General features: G+C 43.7%; 1 protein-coding gene across 2 annotated transcripts in view; it reads left to right on the top strand.

The window, feature by feature from the left end:
• The first annotated feature begins 7,308 nt into the window (after positions 1–7,308).
• akr1a1a (aldo-keto reductase family 1, member A1a (aldehyde reductase)) overlaps positions 7,309–25,463 on the top strand; it is a 58,100-nt gene continuing 39,945 nt past the window's right edge. Inside the window, exons 1-3 of one of the 2 annotated variants that reach the window (XM_085973093.1) lie at positions 7,309–7,405; positions 14,917–15,045; positions 17,311–17,430. In XM_085973093.1, the coding sequence (XP_085829219.1) occupies positions 14,962–15,045; positions 17,311–17,430 (204 nt within the window). In that variant the 5' untranslated portion in view covers positions 7,309–7,405; positions 14,917–14,961. Of the gene's footprint in view, positions 7,406–9,759; positions 9,854–14,916; positions 15,046–17,310; positions 17,431–25,463 lie in introns of those variants that run through there. The other variant, XM_085973101.1, reaches the window with a different exon arrangement.

Raw genomic sequence — 25,463 nt, 5'->3', positions numbered from 1 at the left:
GATATGGCAATAGGGCCGGTGAATGGAGTTGAGGCAGAAGATCAGCCATGATCTCATTGAATGGCGGAGCAGGCTCTAAGGGCCAAATGGCCTACTCCTGCTCCTATTTCTTATATTCTTATGTTCTTGCTCTGACACCTTTGGCGGGCGTCCTCTGGGTTTGCAAGCCTCTGAGGGCTCGACAACAGTCTGCTCCTCCTGCATCTGTGCAGGGGCTGAAACGCCCATCTCAGTTGGGTGAGGACTCTGATGGGGCTCTGACCGAGGGCTACTTACTGGCATGGGAATGTGAGTGCTTAGAGAGGAGTCCCCACTTCCTTGTTGCCTGCCACCAACATCCCTCTCATGGGTCAGCCACACTTCAGTGCTAGCAAGTGGCTTGACAGCACCATGCTGCACATCAGGGGGGCCATGAGGACCCATATCTGCACTGGCAGTCCTACTCAAAAGGACTTCCATGAAGCTCTGGTTTCTCTGCTCAAAAGCTGCCCATCGCTCCTCCAGAGATGTCAGTCTATTCTGAACATTCACCTTGTTTTCCAGATTCTGGCGACTTATTTCCTCCATGGCCATAGCCATGTTCGCCTCTACCATTGCCAACCTTTCCAGAGAGGTAGCCATCCTTACCATGGAAGTAACCATCATTTCCCCGGAGGTTGCCATCCTTTCCGTGGTGGTGCATTCATGCGCCATTGCCTCCACAAAGGCACTGCTCATGTTAGAGTTGGACTCCTCCATCCTCTCCTCACTCGCAGTAACGCTGGAGACAAAATCTGCCAGAGACTCCCGCACGTGTTCCTGGCGTTCCAGCTTCCTGGATGGACCCAGAGGCACATGCAGCTGAGCCGAGCTGGCAGAGTCCTGCGGCCTCCGACGAGGACTCTCCACTGCTGTCCCTGTCTCCACCATCTGCTGATGCTCACTTGTGAGCTGTGATACACCAGGTGACAACACTACTCTATCTCCCGAAGGTCCCACCGAGGTGTGCGTATCTGCGCTGGGGCTGGGTGCGCTTAATTGTGCTGACGCTGTGCCCTCAGAGGTTGCTTCCTTTGATGAGTCTTCTGGCTCCGGCTCTTCCTCCTGGACAGTAGGGAGGGGGGCTGTCGATGGTCCTGTGGGGGAGTAGAGGCATGAGTTAGACATGTGATATTAACGTAGCATGCACATGGAATTGTGCAGATGACCATAAGTCAATCTGTATGAGCATCAGAAGCCATATCAGTCACTCATGCAATGTCAATGAGAGAGATGCAAAACTATTCTGTCACCAGCTTGCTCTGATGTGCCCGTTTGTCCGTCCCCCACTTACACATCCTCCTCAGCTCCAACGATCTCTAGGGCCGCCTCCTCAGCGCTGGTGAGATGGGCTATTGAAGGTGGTCCTCCTCCTGTCTTCGCCCTTTCCCTCTTATTGTGAGCTCTCTTTTCCTGCAATGAGGGACACATTTGGAGTTTGAGTGAGAATGATGGAGTGAGTGTAGAGAATCCATAGCATAGATGCTTAGAAGGAGACAAAGATGGAGTGAGGCCCCAATACCAAGGGCCCTCCCTGTGTGTTGTTAGTTGTTGTCATTGCATAACAGTGATAGGGAGTGTGAGGGCAGCATAGTGAAGTGATTGTGTACATAGAGAGAGAGGGATGGTTAAGGGTGCAAGGGATGTAAGGGTAAAGTGGGATGTGTAGGAGTAGGTTGGCAATGCAGAGTGCTGGTGCTGAGAGGAGATGGGGAGCAGGATGAGGGTAACGGTGATGGTCTACTCACTTTTCCTGTGCGGATAAGGTCATTGAACCTCTTTTGGCACTGCAGCCAGGTTCTGCTGCACATTGATCTGGAGCTGACCTCCTGTGCCAGTTGCAGCCACACAGCTTTGGTTTGCTGGGGAGGTTTTTCCTCCCAGAGGAAGGAAAGAGCACCTTCTTCTGAACTCTGGCTCCCTCCACCAGAGCATGGAGGGAGTCATCATCGAAACATGGTGAGGCCTTGGCCCTTGAGCTCGACATTTCAGCAGTAGCACACACTTTAAGCAGTTGTCACTCTGGAAGAACATAGGCACAAAATGAAGCAATGCTGCTTGGAGGCCTTAAATGCAGCTGGAGAAATGATGTCAGCAGAGACGAGTTTCAGGCCCAAAAGACTAATTGGGCCAGGGGAGCGCACACGCAGGGAATCAATTGCCCAATTAGGGCAAAATTGCAATTTTATCCCGCCCGACAGCGGAGGCGGAATCGGGACCCGCTGACCACCTGACCCGCACCCAATTTGCCACCAATGGCAAAATCGAGCCCTCTGTCTTCCTCTTTATCTGGGACTTTTAAGTGTGATGTGTAGAGTGTTATACACCCCCAAAACTTTTATATGACTACAGGATATAGTGCATTGAATATATTCTTAATTTGAATACTTGAATCACTTTCACTCTTTTTATAGTCCAGTCAGTCCCCAGAGTACCGCAGTAAATATTACAAAAATATGTGTTATATAGGAAAAGAAAAGTAAAAACACCATTAGGTCCATCTCATGCACCACTCTTCCCAGCTGCTGGTATTGCTACCTCCTGGGAATAAAAAAACTGTGGCTCATTTCAAGAAAAATTCTCACAAACATCTTCCCAACTCTCTAACACAATCTCCAGGAGATGTATCGCATACTTAAATCCCCTCCCGCTCCCCCATGTCCCAATTTTCTTAGAAATACAGGACTATAGAAGAAATTATAATTTCCATCCATTGGGCCAAGTTATGGAATCTTTACTCAAAGATGTAATTGAAAAACATCTAGAAACCGAAAATATAATAAAGATTTTCAGCATGGTTTTCAATAGGGAAGATCATGCTTGACCAACCTTATTGAATTCTTTGAAGAAGTAGCAGAAAGAGTAGACAAGGTTAATGTAGTAGATGTAATATATTTTGATTTTTCAAAAGGCTTTCAATAAGGTACTGCATAGTAGACTCATGGCCAAGATCAGAGCATGTGGAGTCATGGGACAGGTAGCAGAATGGATAGCAAGCTACAAAACAGAAAAGAGAGTGTAGGGATTAAGGGTAGCTACTCAGACTGGCAAAAGATGGGAAGTGGATTTCCGCAGATTTCGGTGCTCTTGTTCACAATTTACAATGGCCCAGAAATTCGGCTCTCCATGGGTGAGTACGCATGGGGTACTCACCCGTAGGCCGAATGGAATTGCCGGTTTCCTGCATGCACTGCGCATGCGCGGGAAACCGGCACTTCCGATCCTCTGAACGAAGGGGTTCAGAGGTCGAATGCGCATGCAGGGGAGGCTGCGCGTGCGCTTTGAACTTAGGTTTTTTTGCAGGTTTTCACGCGAGGTTAAGCCTGTAGGATTTACACATTTAAAAAGCAGGCGTAAGGCCTGCTTTTTGCAAGGTAAGTGATAAATTAATTAAAATTAAAACATTTTTTCCACAGGTTTATTATTTTTAAATACTTTAAAGCAAGGTAAGTTTATTTTTAGCCCCGTTTTTTTATAAAATTACTTTTTTCAAAAATTTAAATTATTGTTTAAAAGAGTTATTTAATGTAATTTGTAGTTTATTGAAAAAGTGTGATTTAAAAAAAAAATATTTGAAGGTTTAATGCTATTTTGAGGCCCGTAGTATTCATAAGTTTACACAGGTCTTCCTGTCAATCTTATGAATGGGCTTTTCCCTCCTCCGATTGGCTGCCCATGGCTCACGTGATCCCAGGGGACGCATTGCACTAACTACGCCCCTGGGACACGCAAGCACAGCGCGCCAGCAGCTGGGCCAGGCCCCGGAACGGAATTCCACGGGGCCCTACAGCTCAACTGCCGGCGCGCAAGGTAAGTGCAGGTCGGGGGCTTGCACCCGCGGGAAGCCCCCGACCTGAATTTCTGGGCCATTAACAATTTGAACTTGGGAATTGGAAGTACAATTTCAAAATTTGCAGATAACACCAAATTAGCGGGTGTAGTTAACAGTAATTTATGAAGACATTAATAAATTTGCAGAATGGCCGTGTAATTGGAAAATGAATTTCAATATACAGTAGATAAGTGTGAGATGGTGCATTTGGTAGGAAGAATAAAGAGGCCACATACTGCTTGGATTAGAGTATAAATGGGGTAGAGGAGCAAAGGGATCTAGGGGTACACATTCACAAATCACTAAAAGTAACAACACAGTTTAATAAGGTCATAAAACAAACAAGCACTCGGGTTCATTTCCAGAGGGATAGAAAAGCAGAGAAGTTATGTTAAACTTGTATCGAAATTTAGTTAGACCACACTTGGAATCTTCTTCTCCTCTTAGGCAGTCCCTCGGAACCGAGGATGACTTGCTTCCACACTAAAAATGAGTTCTCAGGTGACTGATGAGTCCAATGTGGGACCTACAGTCTCTGTCACTGGTAGGGCAGATGGTGGTTGAAGAGGCGGGTGGGTGGGGTGCTTGGGTTGACGTGCGCTCCTTGCGCTGCTTGCGCTTGGCTTCCGCTTGCTCCCGGCGAAGAGACTCGAGGTATTTGGCGCCTTCCTGGATGCTTCTCTTCCACTTTGTGTGGTCTTGGGCCAGGGATTCCCAGGTGTCGGTGAGGATGTTGCACTTTTTCAAGGAGGCTTTGAGGGTGTCCTTGAAGCGTTTCCTCTGCATATACTTAACAGGAAAGACTAGGGCTCTTTTCTCTAGAAAAGAGAAGACTCGGCTGACCGGATAGAGGTCTTTAAGATAGCGAAAGGGTTTGATAAGGTAGACACAGAGAAAATGTTTCCACTGGTTAGACTCTCTCACTCACTCCTTGCTTTCCCAATTCCAATTAGAGAAATCCATTAAGAACAATTGCTCCATAGAAGAGCTGCTATTGATAATTTGGAAATATATTTACTTTTTATCACTAATGTTTAGTGCTCAATTATGCCAATCTGTGATCTAACTCTCTGAAACAGATGACTCTAACCCTGTACAATTATTATATGGAGCTTTGGGCACCTAACTTTCAAAGGACATTGGTCCATTGAATAGAGCTCAGAAAAATGACCAGGATGATTCTGGATCTTATGACTGTAACTTACAGAACTGAAATTATTCCTATCAAAAAACAGATTGACAGGAAGTCTGATGCAGCCCGTTGTTGAGAGGCATAGATTATGTCAATGTAAGCAAGTTATTTAACATAGGCTGTGACTCCAGAACTATAGGATATAAATACAAAATTAACCCCAAATGGGAGAGGAGATGAGAACACCCCTGCTCCTCAACCCATGCACACAGAATTGTAGATGTGATGAATATATTTATGGTAAAAACAATTAATGGGGTATTGATTAAATCCTTTAAAAGCTGAATAAATATCTGTGTAACAATAGGATTGGATATTATAAAGGTAAGGATATGCAGAGACAACCAAATTCTGTTTGGAAGATGTTGGATTTGTGTACTCTGGGACCACAGGTGAATCACATATAGAATTTAATTGATCACTGTTAATTAGTGTAGTTTGTGAAGTTGGATCAATATCTTGGATTAATTTTGGAGTCAGGGATAAGTATCAAATGGCTTTTTAAGGTTCTGTCTGTGGTTAGCCAGTTCAAATAAATGATTAGACACATGTGATAGTGCATGATAAAGAAAATTGTCCATGATCTATGGAGGGGATGGGGTTGATGGGTTCTATACTTTCTTATGTATTTAAATCAGGATGAGCATTTTGATAAATTCACATTTCAGTATAATCCAATACTTGCTTTATATAGCACTTCGTAACGTTCAAACATCTCAAAACACATTTACAACTTTGAGTGCAATAACTGTTGTTATGCAACCAAATCTGTAACAGCAGCATCTTCTAAATAGCAATGAGATGAGCAGTGAGGTTGAGGTTTCCTTTTTTCATATTCTTTGCCCACTTCTGTTTCTAGGCTACTGCTACACAACGTACCTGTTACATTCTAGGGCTTCCATCAAGATAATGTTTTCATGCCTATTGCCACGGTCTACTCCCATAAGTGAGCCCTTGCTCCCTGTGGCCATATGCGCATAATGTCTGGTAACGTATCATTACCCAAGGTTCAAATGGGACACTTTTGTTACTGTAAACAGCTCAGTGAAAATGGCACATGCCTGCTGATGTTCTCTTAGCCTTCAGATAACAGAAGAATGATCACTCTTTTGGACTATATGACTTAGGCTACCACCTACAAATCAGTTTTATTGAAGAAACAAGAAATCAAACTGTAATAAAAGATTAACACAGCAGATTTCACTTCAACATGCACCTGCTCAGATAAAAACTAATACAAAGAAAGAAAGAACTTGCATTTACATAGTGCCTCAGGGCGTCCCAAAGCACTTTACAGCTAATGAAGTACTTTCAAAGTGTAATCAATATTGTAATCTAGGAAACAATACACAACTCTTCTAATAATATTGGATTGATTCTATGATCTAGCACTCTCAGCAAGGAGCGGAGGTCAGGGAGGCATAGGCCAATATTTCCTGAGATGCGCCCCCTGCAAGCATCACTCCCCAAAAGGAGTGCCAGATCATGGAATCACTCCTACTGAACCTGGACCAGTATCCATACAAAAATCTTATATGCAAGGTTTAGTATAACCCCAGGTAGCTTCTGCATGCTCACTTCTACACAGGCTGTAGTACAGCAGAACATGAAGCACAGAGGCCTGCCAAATACATTTCATTGGCTGAGCATAGGGCTGTCAATCAGCGCCTTGTGGGACATGCTCCAACTACAAGAGCTAGTTACTTAAGTTCAAAGCAGGCGGTTGGGTTGGGCAGCCAACAAATAAAAGATACAAAGACACATGTCTGGCTTTTATACAGAGCAGAGGTGATAGCTCAGCCATATGCATCTGTAGCCTCCAGGTATGTGAAATTTGTGATAGGCCTGAACAAACAATTGAAACAGTATTAGTGATTGTAGCCACCCGTCCTAACAAAAGGCAGACTGACCCCCTATGTCATGACATGAAGAATTGGATTCTCTCCCAACCCAGAGAACCCAAGGCTGTAGTAAGCAAAATTAAAGTGACTATCAGAATCCCGCACATAGAAATTATTAAAATATAGTCTTTCTTGAAAAATGACAGAACTTTCCATTTGACACAGTACCATTCCCAGCTGGGAAGCTGAACAGGCGACTTTCTCCCCCACCATAGCGGCTGCCTGGGCTACTATGAACTAGCTGGGAGGATTATGCAAATGTGATCGAGGGTGGTTCGGTTTAAACTCTAACCTTTTTACTAATTCTGTTAATTTCACAACTAGCAGGTTTAATTAATGGTCATCAATTATTTACCAAAGTATAAATCCTTTGAGCAGAAGCAGAAAATCAGCACAAAGCAACTGACAATTGTGTTCCCCAGACTAGCTGTCCACCAGGCAGCCTCAACGTTTTCTGCAACAGTAAGTACTGGAGTGTTCAAGTTAGCAAAATGCAAACAACTTTTTAAGAAACCTTAAACATGTATGAAGTAATTATTCTTTTAAAGAGTCATATTTATTGGTGACTTTCTTTAAATAAGAGCAGATATATAAACTCACAGTATTATAAATACTAACAATGGCATCACTTGTTAGAAATGTATCTTTTCTAGGTTTACATTATAAAGAATTGGTTATTAAAGATGTGTTTTCTAACTAGAAAATTTACTAAACAGATTGCTCAGGAACTATGATGAGCAGACTCAAGATTTAACATATTTGGTTAATTAAATAAATCTGGAATAAAAAGCTAGTATCAGTAATGATGACCATGAAACTATTGGATTGTCGTAAAAACCCACTGGTTCACTAATGTCGTTTAGGGAAGGAAATCTGCTGCCCTTACCTGGTTTGGCCTATATGTGACTCCAGACCCACAGCAATGTGGTTGACTCTTAACTGCCCTATGAAATGGCCTAGCAAGCCATTCAGTTGTACACATAACTATGAAAAACAACAATCAAAATAAAACTGCACGGACCACCTGGCATCAACCTTGGCACCGGCTTTGGACATGACAACGGCACTCAGCCCAGTCGACCCTGCAAAGTCCTCCTCACTAACATTTGGGGACTGGTGCCAAAATTGGGAGAGCTTGACCTAGTCATACTCACAGAATCATACCTTTCAGCGAATGTCCCAGATTCCTCCATCATCATCCCTGTGTATGTCCTGTCCTACTGGCAGGACAGACCCACCAGAGGTGGTGGCACAGTAGTATACAGTCGGCAGGGGGGGTGGGGGAGTGAGTGGCCCTGGGAGTCAACAACATTGACTCCGGACCCCATGAAGTCTCATGGCTTCAGGTCAAGCATGGGCAATGAAACCTCCTGCTGATTACCACCTACTGCCCTCCCTCAGCTGATGAATCAGTACTCCTCCAAGCTGGGTGGGCGTGTGTGCTGTGAGGAGGATGCCGAGAAACTCCAGGATGATTTGGACAGGTTGGGTGATTGGGCAGAAGCATGGCCGATGCAATATAACGTGGATAAATGCGAGGTTATCCACTTTGGTGTCAAAAACAGGAAGGCAGATTATTATCTGAATGGCAATAGATTGGGAGAAGGGGAAGTGCAACGAGACCTGGGTGTCCTTGTGCACCAGTCGCTGAAGATAAGCATGCAGGTGCAGCAGCCGGTTAAGAAGACAAATGGTATGTTGGCCTTCGTAGCGAGAGGGTTTGAGTACAGGAACAAGGGTGTCTTGCTGCAGTTGTACAGGGCCTTGGTGAGACCACATCTTGAGTATTGTGTGCAGTTTTGGTCGCCTTATCTGAGGAAGGATGTTCTTGCCATGGAGGGAGTTCAGCGAAGATTCACCAGGCTGATACCTGGGATAGCAGGAATGACGTATGAGGAGAGATTGGGTCGATTGGGCTTATACTCGCTGGAGTTTAGAAGAGTGAGAGGGGATCTCATTGAAACTTATAAAATTCTGACAGGACTGGACAGACTAGATGCAAGAAGGATGTTCCCGATGGTCGGGGAGTCCAGAACCAGGGGTCACAGTCTAAGGATAAGGGGTAAGCCATTTAGGACAGAAATGAGGAGGAATTTCTTCACCCAGAGAGTGGTGAACCTGTGAAATTCTCTGCTACAGAAGGCAGTAGAGGCCAATTCATTAAACATATTCAAGAAGGAGTTGGATATATTTCTTAAGGCTAAAGGGATCAAGGGATATGGGGAGAAAGCAGGGACAGGGTACTGAATTTGGATGATCAGCCATGATCGCATTGAATGGCGGAGCAGGCTCGAGGGACCGAATGGCCTACTCCTGCTGCTATCTTCTATGTTTCTATGTTTCTATAATTAAATACATTTAAATATAGTGACACACAATATTCAATCTTCCTTGTGATGTGTTTGATGTCTCTCAGGATGGTTATGCTATGGATTATGCAGCATACTGCTGTAATCTTGCATGTTTTGGCTGTCTCATATTGTAATATCGTATTATGTAGTATCGTATTATGCTCCTGTGAAGTGCCTAGGGATCTTTGCCTGTGTTAAAGGTGCTATATAAATGAAAGTTGTTGTTGTAAAGTGCATTCTGAATGATTCAGGCAACAAACTCTCTGTTTTAATAGACCAAAGGTTCTTTCTCTGACAGTGGACAGACATTTGTCTGCCCAGTTTTATTCATAATCTACTAGTATGTGCTGTTTACAGACCCGTGTTCATAGCCATTTTTTTTGAAGCTACAGTCCAAATGCCTCCTAAATAAGCTTTACAGTCAATCACAGTTGTTCAAATGTAGCCAGGATAAAGTGGCTAAGAATGAACACTTCCAAAGATTGTGCAGTCATGGAGGATCTTTTTACTCATCACAAATCACCTGAACATTGCTTGAATTGAATACTTTCCCACTGAGGTAAGCCATGTGCACAGTTTAGGACATTGATGATCCTTGGGAAGGCAGAAATAGAACATAAAAGAGACCATCTGTCTAGCTACTTAATGATCAAAATGTATTTGGATGCTTTTTGTCCAGAACAGAACTTTGGTGTCTATTATACAGATGAGTATCATTTAATTGATCCCCATCAACTGCTTAGAGTTAATGGATTAAAATTAAAGACCAGAGTAACATTGACAATCATGTGCATCATGGTCACAGTTACTGAAGTCAATAGCTAGCATTTCACAATTCTCAATGATGCCTTCTCTGGCACTGCATTTGATATAAAAATGTTTTTCCTATACATCCTCTCCCTGGGATAATGACGTGTTCCGAGACTTTGGCCCCTGTGTACCCTCATCTCTTATTCATCCCATTTCTTGTACAACAGAATGATAACAGCTGCAATAGGTGACACAAGGCGTAGTTCACTGGGTCATGCAGGGTTTCATGAATGCTTTGTCCTATGAGTGATAGCTTACAACAGCTATATGCATGCCAGTTTTATGTGAGGGAGCTAGTTCATAGACTTCTTTAATTGGGTCTATGCACCAGTTAATGACCTTAATTGGAGTTTTGCCAACAGCTTCATAAAAACTTTTCCAGCAGCTGAAACACATATAGGAAACTTTAAACCTTGGTGACTTGTCAACAGCGAACAACTGTTTCATTGCATGTACCATTGCATTTTCCAAGTACCTTTAGGTCATCAGAAATATTTCCAACAACAGAATTTCCCCCACCCCCCAACCTCCTTACCAACCCAAAGTGTGTGAAAGTCACAACCAAAACACAGAGTAAAAGCATAACTAAGCAGGAAAGTAAATGACATATAAACTGAAGAACACAATTCATCTCCCCCCCCCAGTCAAAATTAGGAAACACTCAAGCTTTTCAGGCTAAATGTGGAACAAGCTATTAAGTCATCCATCTGGGAAACAAGCAAAATGGCCACCAAGATAAATCAAGGTTTTCAGAAATTTTCAATAGCCATTTTATGAGTTTCCAACCTGTCTGACTCACATCATTGCTCAGCAGCCATTTTAACTCAAGCATGACAAATGGCAGAACAAAGCCCTGCAGAGTTTGTCATTTTATATCCTTTGTCAGCTAATTCCTGCTAAAAATAAGAATCCTGGTATATATGGGAGCACTGCCAACTCCAGGGCTTGAGCACATAATTTAAGCTGACACTCCAATGCAATACACAGGGTGTAGTTAGAGATGTCATGTTAAGCTGAAGCCTTGTCTGCTTCTTCCAATGATTCAGCTGGATGTGAAAGGACTCATGGCACTATTTGAAGAAAAGCAGGATGTTCCCCAGTGTGTTGGCCAACTTTCCTCGCTCAGCCAACACCACCAAAAATACTCTAACTGGTCATTCATCTCATTGTTGTTTATGGAATCTTGCTGTGTGGAAAATGGCTGCCATTCTTTCCTACTTAAAATTCTCATGCTTATTTTCAAATCCCTCCATGGTTTCGCCCCTCCCTATCTCTGTAATCTCCTCCAGCCCTACAACCCTTCGAGATCTTTGCGCTCTTCCAATTCTGGTCTCTTGTGCATCCCTGATTTTCTTTGCTCCACCATTAGTGGCTCTGGAATTCCCTCCCTAAATCTCTCCGCCTCTCGACCTCTTTCTCCTCTTTTAAGACGCTTCTTAAAACCTACCTCTTTGACCAAACTTTTGGTCATCTGTCCTAATATCTCTTTATGTAGCTCGGTGTCAAATTTTGTTTGATAATCGCTCCTATGAAGCACCTTGAGACGTTTTACTTCTTTAAAGGTGCTATATAAATGCAAGTTGTTGTTGTTAACAGTCACTGCATTTCAAAGTAATCAGTTCTATGCAAAGTGCTTTGAGATATTTCTGATTGATATGATAATCTGCTATATAAATGAAAATCCAATTTTTCATCTAATAAGCTTATAGCTTTTTTGTTAATTTATGACTATTGCGCTATCAAGATGTGAATCAATCATTTTAACCAAAACCATTTTTTTTTTAACTTATTGGTTACTAGGAATTATTCTTTAACCATGCGCAAAAATGCAATCATCACGTTGGTCCCAAAGTCCTGTTTGGGTTAATTTCCACAAAACAGCAAAGATCACCATGGAAACTGGGCCCTCTGTTCCCAGAAAATGCAGTTCAACATTGCATTATGAGCTTCAGCAGTCAGGCAGTAAATATCAGCAGCAATGAATGAGAATTCAATAGTACACCAAGGACCATTTTATCAGGAGGTGAAAAGATAAATATGTAGGTTCGTTTCTTTTGACTGTTAAGTAGGCAAGCATGACAGCCATTTTGCACAACCGGTTCATTCATAGAAATTTACAGCACAGAAGGAGACCGTTCAGCCCAATGTTTCTGTGTGCCGGCTGAAAAAGACTGATCCAGCCGAATCCCACTTTCCAGCTCTTGGTCCATAGCCCTGTAGGTTACAGCACTTCAAGTACTTTTTAAATGCAATGAGGGTTTCTGCCTTTACCACCCTTTCAGGCAGTGAGTTCCAGACCCCCACCACCCTCTGGGTGGAAAAAAGTCCTCCTCAGCTCCCCTTTAATCCTTCTAGCAATTACTTTAAATTTATGCCCCCTGGTTATTGATCTCTCTGCTAAGGGAAATAGGCCCTTCCTATCCACTCTATCTAGGTCCCTCATAATTTTATACACCTCAATTAAATCCCCCTCAGCCTCCTCTGTTCCTAAGAAAATAACCCAGCCTATCCAATCTTTCCTCATAGCTAAAATTCTCCAGTCCTGGCAACATCCTCATAAATTAGCTCTGTACCCTCTCTAGTCTTTCCTGTAATGTGGTGACCAGAACTATATGCACTCCAAGGTCCCTCTGTTCCTCTGCACTTCTCAGTATCCTACCATTTATTGTGTATTCCCTTGCCTTGTTAGCCCTCCCCAAATGCATTGCCTCACACTTCTCCGATTGAATTCCATTTGCAACTTTTCTGCCCACCTGACCAGTCCATTGATATCTTCCTGCAGTCTACAGCTTTCTTCCTCACTATCAACCACATGGCCAATTTTTGTATCATCTGCAAACTTCTTAATCATGCCCCCTACATTGAAGTCTAAATCATTGATATATACCACAAAAAGCAAGGGACCTAGTGCTGAGCCCTGCAGAATCCCACTGGAAACAGCCTTCCAGTCACAAAAACACCCGTCGATCATTACCCTTTGTTTCCTGCCACTGAGCCAATTTTGGATCCAACTTGCCACTTTCCCTTGGATCCCATGGGCTTTTACTTTTCTGACCAGTCTGCCATGTGGGACCTTGTCAAAAGCCTTGCTAAAATCCATGTAGACTACATCAAATGTGCTACCCTCATCAACACTCCTTGTTACCTCCTCAAAAAATTCAAGGCAAGGAAATACACAATAAATTAAAAAATTCATTTATGTGCTTTAGGGAAGCAAACTTGCAGTCCTCACCCGGTTTGACATATATGTGACTCCAGTCCCAAACCAATGTTGATTAAATCTTAACTGCCCTAGCAAGCCACTCAGTGGAATCTGTTAAAGAAGGCCAAACAACACCTTCTCAGGGTAACTAGGAATGGGCAATAATGCCAGCGATGCCCCTGTCCCGAGAATAAATGAAAAAAATGTGAGTTTATAGGAACATCGGAGCAGGAATAGGCCATTCAGCCCCTCAAGCCTGCTCTGCCATTCAGTGAGATCATGGCTGATCTGCGACCTAACTCCATGTACCCGCCTTTGGCCCATATTCCTGAATACCTTTGGTTAACAAAAAGCTATCAATCTCCGATTTAAAATTAACAATTGACCCAGCATCAATTGCCATTTGCGGAAGAGAGTTCCAAACTTCTATAACCCTTTGTGTGTTGAAGTGTTTCCTAATTTCACTCCTGAAAGGTCTGGCTCTAATTTTTAGACTATGCCCCCTAGTCCTAGAATACCTAACCAGCGGAAATAGTTTCTCTCTATCTACCCAATCTGTTCCCCTTAGTATCTTGAAAACTTCGATCAGATCACCCCTTAACCTTCTAAATTCTAGGGAATACCACCCTAATTTGTGTAATCTCTTCTTGTAACTTAATCCTTGAAGTCTGGGTAGCATTCTGGTAAACCTACGCTGCACTCTCTCCAAGGCCAATATATCCTTCCTAATGTGTGGTGCCCAGAACTGCTCACAGTACTCCAGATGTGTTTTCATATCCGCATTTTATTTTTCCTACTTTTCTTTCCTCTCCCTGTTTAGTTTCTCCTTTTCTCCCTCCGCACCCACCCTCCCCCCATACATGACGTGGGTTGATCCTCAGCTTGAAGGGCAGGTTGATGATCCTTTCTGGATCTCTTCCAATAGCGTTGTATAAGCAGCAGCTAACACAGGAATGGTGTGGGATAACTAGCCTTCCTTTTTTCCTCTTCCTCTCTTCTGAGAGGTACTTCACCCCCAATCAGTACTTGTCCTTAACTCTCTGTTCACAATTAGAAACCCACTGTGGAAATTTGCAATTGTGAATCTACTTTTTCCTAATCCATAGCACAGCACATTAAATCACCACTATTCGTTTATTGGGTAAATTCAGCAAACCCAGCATTTCCAGCTGGGAGCTGCACTCAAAGGGAAGCAGTCAGAGAATCAGAGCTGTAAAGCTGTAGCTCTGCCTCCGACCTGCATTCCCTTCAAGAACAGCTCCCTTACTGAGAGTGGGGGAACACTGAATTTATTCTTTAGAATTAAGAACAATTGAAGAAAAGCCATTGACTTGGTTTGCCAATGTGTTGCATTGTGAAGTGATGGGATGCCAATTTGCGGCAGTGTCAACAAAAATATTTTTTTTATATATCTTTGCCATTGCGGAAGAATGGAGCAAAGACTAAATGCTTCCCTTCGGTGGGAAGGAGGGTGGGGGATTGTTGTTGACCATATCAGTTCAGATTCCTCTCACAGTCAGTATGGCTTTGCTCATTGTATGTTTGGTCAGGAGTTTCACATCATTCAGTATTTACAGGTGTGTTTTTTGTATTTTTGTGGCTTTACACAGGTTGTATTTCTATAACAATTCACAACTCTGCAACAGGTATTGAAAATGAGTTGTGACTATGTTACACTTGCAACAGGGCAGAAAATGCCCTTAGTTGGATTGGGAACATGGAAGAGTTCAGCTGGCCAGGTAAGAGCCTTAATGTTGTAGTACTCTTATTGGTCAATTGTTCGTTATTTTAATACATTTAACTATTACATTTTATTTATTGGTGGTTTATTTTCTTTTATACTTATCAAGTTGAAAGATGCTAGTGCTAGGGAATAAAACCAGTGCTAGCACTGAACTCTCCAAAGTCATCTATAGGAAAGCTTAAATTCCGAATAAGGTTCCCTCTACTCTGAGTTAACCTCCTCTCTAACCTCAGACACATACCTTCAGTGTAACGTTTTCCACTTCCCGCACCAGCCATTCGCATAGCTTTTCTGAGTGAGACTAATGCTAATTTGTGAATTTTGAGAAATGTTGCCACTCAGCTCAGATAAGGCTGCCCAAACTCAGTTCACAAGAACATAAGACGTAGGAGCAGGAGCAGGTCATTTGGCCCCTCGAGCCTGCTCTGCCATTCAATAAGATCATGGCTGATCTGATCTTGGCCTCAACTCCACTTCCCTGCCCGCTCATCATAGTCCTTGACTCCCTTACCGTTCGAAAATCTGTCTCTCTCCACCTTAAATATATTCAATGACTCCGCCTCCACAGCTCTCTGGGGAACAGAATTCCAAAGATTCACAACCCTCAGAGAAGAAATTCCTCCTCATTTCCGTTTTAAATGGGTGCCCCCTTATTCTGAAATTATGCCCCCTAGTTCTAGATTTCGCCACGAAAGGAAACATCGGGCAGGATTTTCATTCAGAAGTCGGGAAGGAGGTGGGACTACAACTTTCGGAGTTGTAGTCCTGCCTCCATCGAGATGCGGCCAATCCATGCGATTTTAGCTTGACTGACCTTGTTGAGCCCGCGCTCAGCAGGCCAATTAAGGGCCACCCGGCAAGAGGTGACGTCACAGACTGAAGTTTCATCTGTCAAGACGTGTTGACAGATGAAATATCAGCGTTTCACAGCTGTTTGAAGCTGTCAAACACTGACAGTCTTACTTCTAACCTGAGTCCTTCTACGCAGACTCAGTTAGAAATCTCACCGGCACTGAAAGCTGCAGGCTGTCACTTTTGACAGATCGCAGCCATTCTGCTTTCTGTGCCGGCTGAATGATGGACTCCCGAAACCTAGAGGAAGGAAGGCTGTAAAGGTAAGTACAGGTAATTTAAACTTCTTTACACACTTTAGACACACCAAACACACTTACCTTTGCACTCATGCACCCATCACTCACCTGAACACTGATATCTCGATCCCTCCAAGTCCTTCAACCCGATGGCCCAACTCCTCTAACTTGGCGTGGTTTGGAGACGTCGGGAATCCCACACGACAACCTTCAAAATAGGGATTAGGCTAAAAACTGCCTGTTAACTACCTGTTAACAGGCAGTTAAATTGGCACTAATCCCTTCCCGCTTCGGGTCGGTGGGTCCCAGTGCGGGGCGGGTACCCGCCTCCTTTGAAACTGGCATGGAGGCGGGTTTTGGGCGGGATGGTGTCGGGACCCCCGAATTCGGGATTTTAACCCCCCGCACGCCTCCAATCCCGACTCCACGGCACACTGAAAATCGACCCTATCCTCTCTGCCTCTACCTTGTCGAGCCCCTTCAGAATAGAAACATAGAAGGTAGGAGCAGGAGTAGGCCATTCGGTCCCTCGAGGCTGATCATCCAAATTCAGTACCCTGTCCCTGCTTTCTCCCCATATCCCTTGATCCCCTTAGCTTCAAGAAATATATCCAATTCTTTCTTGAATATATTTAATGAATTGGCCTGAACTGTCTTCTGTGGTAGAGAATTCCACAGGTTCACCACTCTCTGGGTGAAGAAATTCCTCCTCATCTCAGTCCTAAATGGCTTACCCCTTATCCTTAGACTGTGACCCCTGGTTCTGGACTCCCCAACCATCGGGAACATCCTTCCAGCATCTAATCTGTCTAGTCCTGTTAGAATTTTATAAGTTTCAATAAATGTTAGAATTTTATAAGCTTCAATGAATCTTATATGTTTCAATAAGATCACCTCTCATTCTTCTAAACAGCAATGAGTATAGGCCCAACCTGTTCAACCTTTCCTCATAAGACAGCCCCTTCATTTGGAATCCCTTTAGTTAACAGAGAAGAACTTCTTCCCATCGGTGTGAGTTGGATTCAAGCCTTGTTCCCAGAGGTGTCCTAACTCATTGCACCGTGCAGCCTAAATATTTTATTGTTTCTATGAAACTGGTATCAGATCTATCTGTAAGTATAGATATTGTACCCTACAAACATTTTCTACTGTTACTTTACTTTCTGCAGGTGAAATCAGCAGTCTGTTATGCCCTTGAAATAGGATACCAGCATATAGACTGTGCTTACGGCTACAGCAATGAACATGAAATTGGAGAAGCTCTCCATGAAAAAATACAAGCCAGTAAAGTAAGGATGTTGCACTGTTTGTAGTCTTTTGTAAGAGATATCAAGGTGGGATTAATTGGGCTGTTTTGACAATAGTTAAGAATAAAGTGTGTTTTATACTGTAGAAGTGACCCTTGACGATGGATCTTGTTCACCTGGTATCTACAGTAACTGGATGCATCTGACCAGATCACTGGGTATGCCACATTGCTATCTGCAGAAGGAAGCGTTCGTGCTAAAATGTATTTACTTTATGACATATTAGTAATCAATGGTAATAAGAACATAAGAACATAAGAACATGAGAAATAGGAGCAGGAGTAGGCCAATCGGCCCCTCGAGCCTGCTCCACCATTCAATAAGATCATGGCTGATCTGATCCTAACCTCAAATCTTCTATCACTCTCCATCCACCCGAGCCCATGTGATCTCCCGGGAGAGGCGAAAAACCAGATAAAAGACCCAATGGCCAATTTGGGAGAAAAAAATCTGGGAAATTCCTCTCCGACCCATCTAGGCGATCGAAACTCGTCCAGGAGATCACTCTATTTTCTACAGTACTTACCTTCTGTAAAGGCGATCTCCACCCCAGCCAGGAACAGGAATAAAACCATCTCCTGAAATCTAACACAGAATTAGAACACAGTAGGAGCAGAACCAGGCTACACGGCCCCTCCACTACCCACAGGGCCATGACCATTCCGAACCTAGACTCATGTCCAATTTCCTGCCCGCTCCCCGTAACCCTTAATTCCCTTTACTTCTAGGAAACTATCTATTTCTGTTTTAAATGTATTTAATGATGTAGCTTCCACAGCTTTCTGGGGCAGCAAATTCCACAAACCTACCACCCTCTGAGTGAAGAAGTTTCTCCTCATCTCAGTTTTGAAATTGCAGCCCCTTATTCTAAGATTATGCCCCCTAGTTCTAGTTTCACCCATCATTGGGAACATCCTCACCGCATCCACCCGATCAAGCCCCTTCACAATCTTATATGTTTCAATAAGATCGCCTCTCATTCTTCTGAACTCCAATGAGTAGAGTCCCAATCTACTCAACCTCTCCTCATATGACCACCCCCTCATCCCCGGGATTAACCGAGTGAACCTTCTTTGTACTGACTCGAGAGCAAGTATGTCTTTTCTTAAGTATGGACACCAAAATTGTATGCAGTATTCCAGGTGCGGTCTCACCAATGCCTTGTACAACTGCAGCAATACCTCCCTGTTTTTATATTCTATCCCCCTAGCAATAAAAGCCAACATTCCATTGGCCTTCTTGATCACTTGCTGCACCTGCATACTAACTTTTTAAGTTTCGTGCACCAGGACCCCCAGATCCCTTTGTACTACAGTACTTTCCAGTTTCTTGCCATTAAGATAATAACTTGCTCTATGATTTTTCCTGCCAAAGTGCATAACCTCACACTTCCCAGTATTGTATTCCATCTGCCAAATCTCTGCCCACTTACTTAGCCTGTCTATGTCCCTTTGCAGGTTTTTTATGTTCTCCTCACTCACTACTTTCCCTCCCATCTTTGTATCACCTGCAAACTTTGATATGTTACACTCGGTCCCCTCCTCCAAATCGTTAATATAGATTGTAAAGAGTTGGGGACCCAGCACTGACCCCTGCGGAACACCACTAGTTACTGGTTGCCAGTCTGAGAACGAACCATTTATCCCAACTCTCTGCTTTCTGTTAGAGAGCCAATCCTCCACCCACACCAGAATATTACCCCCAATCCTGTGATTTTTTATCTTGAGCAATAATCTTTTGTGTGGCACCTTGTCAAATGCCTTTTGGAAGTCTAAATACACTACGTCCACTGGTTCCCCTTTATCCACCCTGTATGTTACTTCCTCAAAAAACTCAAGCAAATTTGTCAAACATGACTTCCCCTTCATGAAACCATGCTGAGTTTGTCCTATTAAATTATGTTTATCCAAATGTCCCGTTACTGTCTCCTTAATAATGGACTCTAACATTTTACCAACCACAGATGTTAGGCTAACAGGTCTATAGTTTCCAGCCTTCTGCCTACTACCCTTTTTAAATAAGGGTGTTACATTAGCAGTTTTCCAATCTGCCGGGACCTTTGCTGAGTCCAGTGAGTTTTGGAAAATTATTACCAATGCATCCACAATCCCTACCGCCACTTCCCTCAAGACCCTAGGATGCAAGCCATCAGGTCCAGGGGATTTATCCGCCTTGAGTCCCATTATTTTACCAAGTACCACTTCCTTAGTGATTTTAATCGTATTTAGCTCCTCCCCCCCCTAGAGCCCCCTGTTTGTCCAGTGTTGGGATATTCTTAGTGTCCTCTACCGTAAAGACTGATACAAAATAATTGTTCAGCGTTTTTGCCATCTCCATGTTTCCCACCATTAATTTCCCGGTCTCATCCTCTAAGGGACCAACATTTACTTTAGCCACCCTTTTTCTTTTTATATAATTATAGAAACTTTTGCTGTCTGTTTTTATATTTTTTGCTAATTTACTTTCATAATCTATCTTCCCTTTCTTAATCAATCTTTTAGTTATTTTTTGCTTTCTTTTAAAGACTTCCCAATCTTCTATCCTCCCACTAGATTTGGCTACCTTATATGCCCTTGTTTTTAGTCGGATACTATCCTTAATTACTTTACTTAGCCACGGATGGCTATCTTTACTTTTACACCCTTTTTTCCTCAGTGGAATATATATTTTTTGGAAGTTGTAAAATAACTCCTTAAATGTACACCACTGATCATGTACCATCTTACCCTTTAATCCATTTTCCCAGTCCACTCTAATCAATTCCTCTCTCATACCTTCATAGTCTCCTTTATTCAAGCTCAGCACGCTTGTTTGAGATCCAACCTTCTCACCCTCTAATTGAATATGGAATTCAACCATGTTATGGTCACTCATTTCAAGGGGATCCTTTACTAGGACATTTTTAATTAATCCTGTCTCATTACACAGGACCAAATCTAAGGTTGCTTGCCCCCTGGTCGGTTCAGTTACATACTGCTCAAGAAACCCATCCCTAATACACTCAATGAACTCATCCTCAAGGCTGCTCTGCCCAATTTGATTTGTCCAGTTAATATGATAATTAAAATCCCCCATAATTATAGCTGTTCCCTTATTACAAGCCTCAACTATTTCCTGATGAATACTCCATATTAAGTGTATTCAGTAATATACCACTGAATACTAGAAATATTCATGATTTTTTTTCATCATTAATCATGCAAATTACTCATTATTTGTCACATCTTTACGACCTACCTGCCACATGTCCTATAAATATTAAACATAGGATCGAAAGGTAATTTTTCTTCTGTGTATTGTACCGGGCACTCCCCACATGCTATGCACTATACAAACAATATTCGCTACTACAGCACATTTGTTTTAGTGAGTAAATGCACTACCTGGTGTGGTACTGAGCCATACCTACCAATGCAGTTTTGGACCTTTGCTGATTTAGCATCAGTGGCAGTCAAAATGCTTTATTTGGCCTCAGTGCAATTGGGGAAGGGGAAATTCAGCCAGGGTTTTCACTCCAATCATCTGCTCCTGCTGGATATTGGCTGAGGACAGAATTGGCCTTGGCTGCAATGGTGTCCACGATCAAATAGCTTACTGACCCTCCAGCTTAGATTTCCCTCATGGTTTATGGCCATTTTCGGGCAGATTGTCAACAGCCAGAAGCGGAAATAGGATCAGGGAGGCCGAGCACTGAATCCTTCCCATGAAAATCTTTCAAATGCAATGTTGATTGTAGTCAACTGCCACTGAAATACAGGCCACTGCATATAAGTTTTACTTAAACAGCTCTTTCGTGGCTAACGTTATATCTCCTTCCCTTGCCGCCTGTGGCCCATCTCTCTAAATGGACACTGGTATAAGAAGCAGCCAGGTTTGCCTGCTGGTTGCCTAGAGGCAGAAGTGGACTTCAAGATCGAAGATTTTGTTTTAGCTTTTACTTGGCTGCTGGGTGCTTTTAAAAATTATGCTTTTCCCATTTCAACCTTGCTAACAGGTTGCTTCTACTGCTATGATCCTTTATTGTTATCACCTTTAGGCATTCAGCACAGCACAGACTTCTCGTAAAGATTCCAGTTCACACCTGCTACAATGAGGAAGATGAGAAGGAGGAATGCAAGTTTTTGAAAATATTTCAGTAGTTACCTTTTACCTTTCCTTTTTAAAATGTAATTCTTAGGACCAATTATTTGAAAGAGTCTGTACAGTGAAACCACAAAGATGTCTTGGGTGGCACAGTTGTGCATTGACCTGTTGGTCTAACGTGCTATGCCACAGAGCGGTAAAGCGGAGAAATGCAGGGAACAGCACCAACCGCTGTACAAGGCCTTCTTTGATCCCACAAAGGCCTTCGACACCGTCAACCGTGAGGAATTATGGAGTGTCCTCCTCAAATTCGGCTGCCCTCAAAAATTTGTCACCATCCTCCGCCTGCTTCACGACGACATGCAAGCCGTGATCCTGACCAATGGTTCCACCACAGACCCAATTCACGTATGAACCGGGGTCAAGCAAGGCTGTGTCATCGCATCAACGCTCTTCTCGATCTTCCTTGCTGCAATGCTCCATCTCACCCTCAGTAAGCTCCCCGCTGGAGTGGAGCTAATTTACAGAACAAACGGGAAACTGTTCAACCTCCGTTGCCTCCAGTCCAGATCCAAGGTCGTCTTATCCTCTGTCGTCGAATTACAATATGCAGACGACGCTTGCGTCTGCGCTCACTCGGTGGTCGAACTCCAAACCATCGTCCACACCTTCACCGAAGCGTATGAGAGCATGGGCCTTACAATAAACATCCGTAAGACAAAGGCCCTCTACCAACCTGCCCCTGCCACACAGCACTGCCCCCCGATTATCAAAATCCACGACAAGGCCTTGGACAACGTGGACCACTTTCCATACCGCGGGAGCCTACTGTCAACAAGGGCAGACATCGACGACGAAGTCCAACACTGCCTTCAGTGTGCCAGCGCAGCCCTCGGTCGCCTGAGGAAAAGAGTGTTTGAAGACCAGGACCTCAAACCCGGCACTAAGCTCATGGCCTACAGAGCAGCAGTGATACCCGCCCTGCTGTATGCCTCAGAGACATTGACAATGTACAGCAGGCACCTCAAAGCACTGGAGAGGTACCACTAACGCTGCCTCCGCAAGATCCTGCAAATCCATTGGCAGGATAGGTGCACCAACCTCAGTGTTCTTGCTCAGGCCAACATCCCCAGCATCGAAGCTTTGACCACGGTCAATCAGCTCTGATGAACGGGTCACATTGTCCGCATGCCCAATACAAGACTCCCAAAACAAGCACTCTACTCGGAACTCCGACACGGCAAGAGAGCCCCAGGCGGGCAGAGGAAACACTTCAAGGACACCCTCAAAGCCTTCTTGAAAAAGTGTAACACCCCCACTGGCACCTGGGAATCCCTGGCCCAAGACCACACAAAGTGGAGGAGAAGCATCCGGGAAGGCGCCGAACACCTCGAGTCCCTTTGCCGGGAGCAAGCGGAAGCCAAGCGCAGGCAGCGCAAGGAGCACACGTCAACCCAAGCACCCCACCCACCCGCCCCTTCAACCACCGTCTGCCCCACCTGTGACAGAGACAGTAGGTCCCGCATTGGACTCATCAGTCATCTGCGAACTCATTTTTAATGTGGAAGCAAGTCATCCTCGGTTCCAAGGGACTGCCTAAGAAGAAGAAAGTACAGGTTCACAAATACACATACAATTTCTACCTGATGAGTTTCCAATCTTCAGTTTGTTATTGGGGAGAGCACTAACCAGAGATTAGGTACTTCTGCGAAACGAAGCAGGAGCTTGGATATTTGTGTGTACTTCCTAGTGGCCTTAGGTACTGGAAAACAACCATGCAACCTGCCTGCCCTATCAGCAAGGAGAAACTTAAAGACCAGGGTTAGAGAGGAGAAAATAAAAATGATTTAAACACAGAGGAGGATAAGACCCTGTCTATAGCACCGTCTGACATCAGTCTGAAATTTGAACCTGAATTCGAAGGCCACCTTTTTAAAGTGGCCACTTCAAGTCTGTGTTAGAGACTGTTGTTAAAAGGCAGGTTTCACCACTTTGTTCACAGTTCCTCTGTATTTTAATATTTATTTTGAATGTACTCATTGTAGATATTGCTAGGAGAAAATATCTCCCTACAGTACGGAAAAGATATCTGGTACTTCAGAGTGATTAGTACATAGTGTAACTGTATCCTTCAGACAGCATGCTTCATACACTGCTAGACTGCTGCTGTAAGCCAGGTCTGGATCTACTTTCTAGAGAAACCATATGGCAAGCAATGTGCCCATGACTATTTTGACTTTGGTATGCAGTGACGTTGGTCAGCGTCAGCTCTCATGGTACTCGTATTGCCCTGCAGTTTAAAAGTGCTGAGTGCACGTTGGAGTGACAGTTCATTTTCCCCAGGTTGGACCAACATTCTCCCACTCCTTGCATTGCACTTCGAAAATTATTTGCTTTCTGCAATTATTCCTTTGATTCTTCTTATTGTTAATATATTTTTCAATGCCCTTCAGGCTTACGAGGTACTGTCCAATGCATTGGGAATTACTCTCGCAATGCACAAATCAGTTCATCAATGCACCGGTCAACACCCAACCAGTGCACAGTATGGCTCACTGCCCACATCATTGAACACATGGGGTACCTACTCTCTCTCTTAGGCAGTCCCTCGGAACCGAGGATGACTTGCTTCCACACTTAAAATGAGTTCTCAGGTGACTGATGAGTCCAATGCGGGACCTACAGTCTCTGTCACAGGTGGGGCAGATGATGGTTGAAGGGAGGGGTGGGTGGGGTGCTTGGGTTGACCTGCGCTCCTTCCACTGTTTGCGCTTGGCTTCTGCTTGCTCCCGGCGAAGAGACTCGAGGTGTTCGGCACCTTCCTGGATGCTTCTCCTCCATTTTGTGCAGTCTTGAGCCAGGGATTCCCAGGTGTCGGTGGGGATGTTGCACTTTTTCAAGGAGGCTTTGAGGGTGTCCTTGAAGCGTTTCCTCTGCCCACATGATATCTGCCTCTAGCAATACAAAAGATTTTAAGCTCTGTTGTAAAAAGGTGCTGCACCTTTAGTATTGCAATGAATACAATAACTGCCTATGCTGCCTTTCCTTTAAACATGATGCGAGATACCAGATTTGCCTAAGAATCTTGCATGCACTCATAAGGATCCTCCACAGCATATGTCCTTTTAATACAGGGGAGGAAAGAACACAAAAGAAAATGAAACAAATGTAGTTTGGCCTCACCTTATTCAAAAAGGGTGCCACCAGCTCCTTGGTATGAGCTGGAACCAAATGACGTACACATCCATAGCTGTTAGCCCAGAAAAGAAAAAAATCTCCACTCCCAGTGCCAGACATTGGTAATTTGGGCACCGGCTGGGCCCACACCACACAGGTATTGCCACACAGTGCCAGTGGAAATTCACTTTGATGCAAATCAACACCGTTGCCTCTGTGCTCTGGACTAACATAGTGGCCTATATCCTGTTCAGAATGGGATGAACTTCAGCCCATCCCCACATTCCTAATGTGAATCATTGCATGAGACTTCGGTACTGGTCGAAGCCTCAGTTTCCACTCTTCAGTGTTGACCAGTGCCATAACAACAGGATCAACTAACACCCAATTGATTCGGTCTGTTAAGCACGTCCCAGTACCAAGGATCCCTTTATTTTCCTCAAGTGTTATGGATGGTTTTGGTCCGAGCCCTTCTGTGTCGTAAAGTTGCTGTTTATAATGTAATAGATTATTTAGAAGTGGGGACAAAAACAAAGCTGTGTATTTTTTTCTGATAATGCCATAAAAGGGGGTCTACAAATTACAGGGAACAAGTGAACAAAATATAGAGGGATTTAAATAGATTGGGCAATTGTATCCTTTCCACAGCTGCACTTTGGACCTGAAGCAGGTATTGATTTCAAAATATCTATAAAGCCACTACATGGAGTACTCCTTGTTAAATATTAGTCAATTTAGTGGCTGTCAATGATACC

Source organism: Somniosus microcephalus, chromosome 2 (genome assembly GCF_052327205.1).
Source record: "Somniosus microcephalus isolate GS21.2 chromosome 2, FLI_Smic_1.0, whole genome shotgun sequence".
NCBI lineage: Eukaryota > Metazoa > Chordata > Chondrichthyes > Squaliformes > Somniosidae > Somniosus > Somniosus microcephalus.
This window is presented reverse-complemented; position numbering and strand designations above follow the sequence as displayed.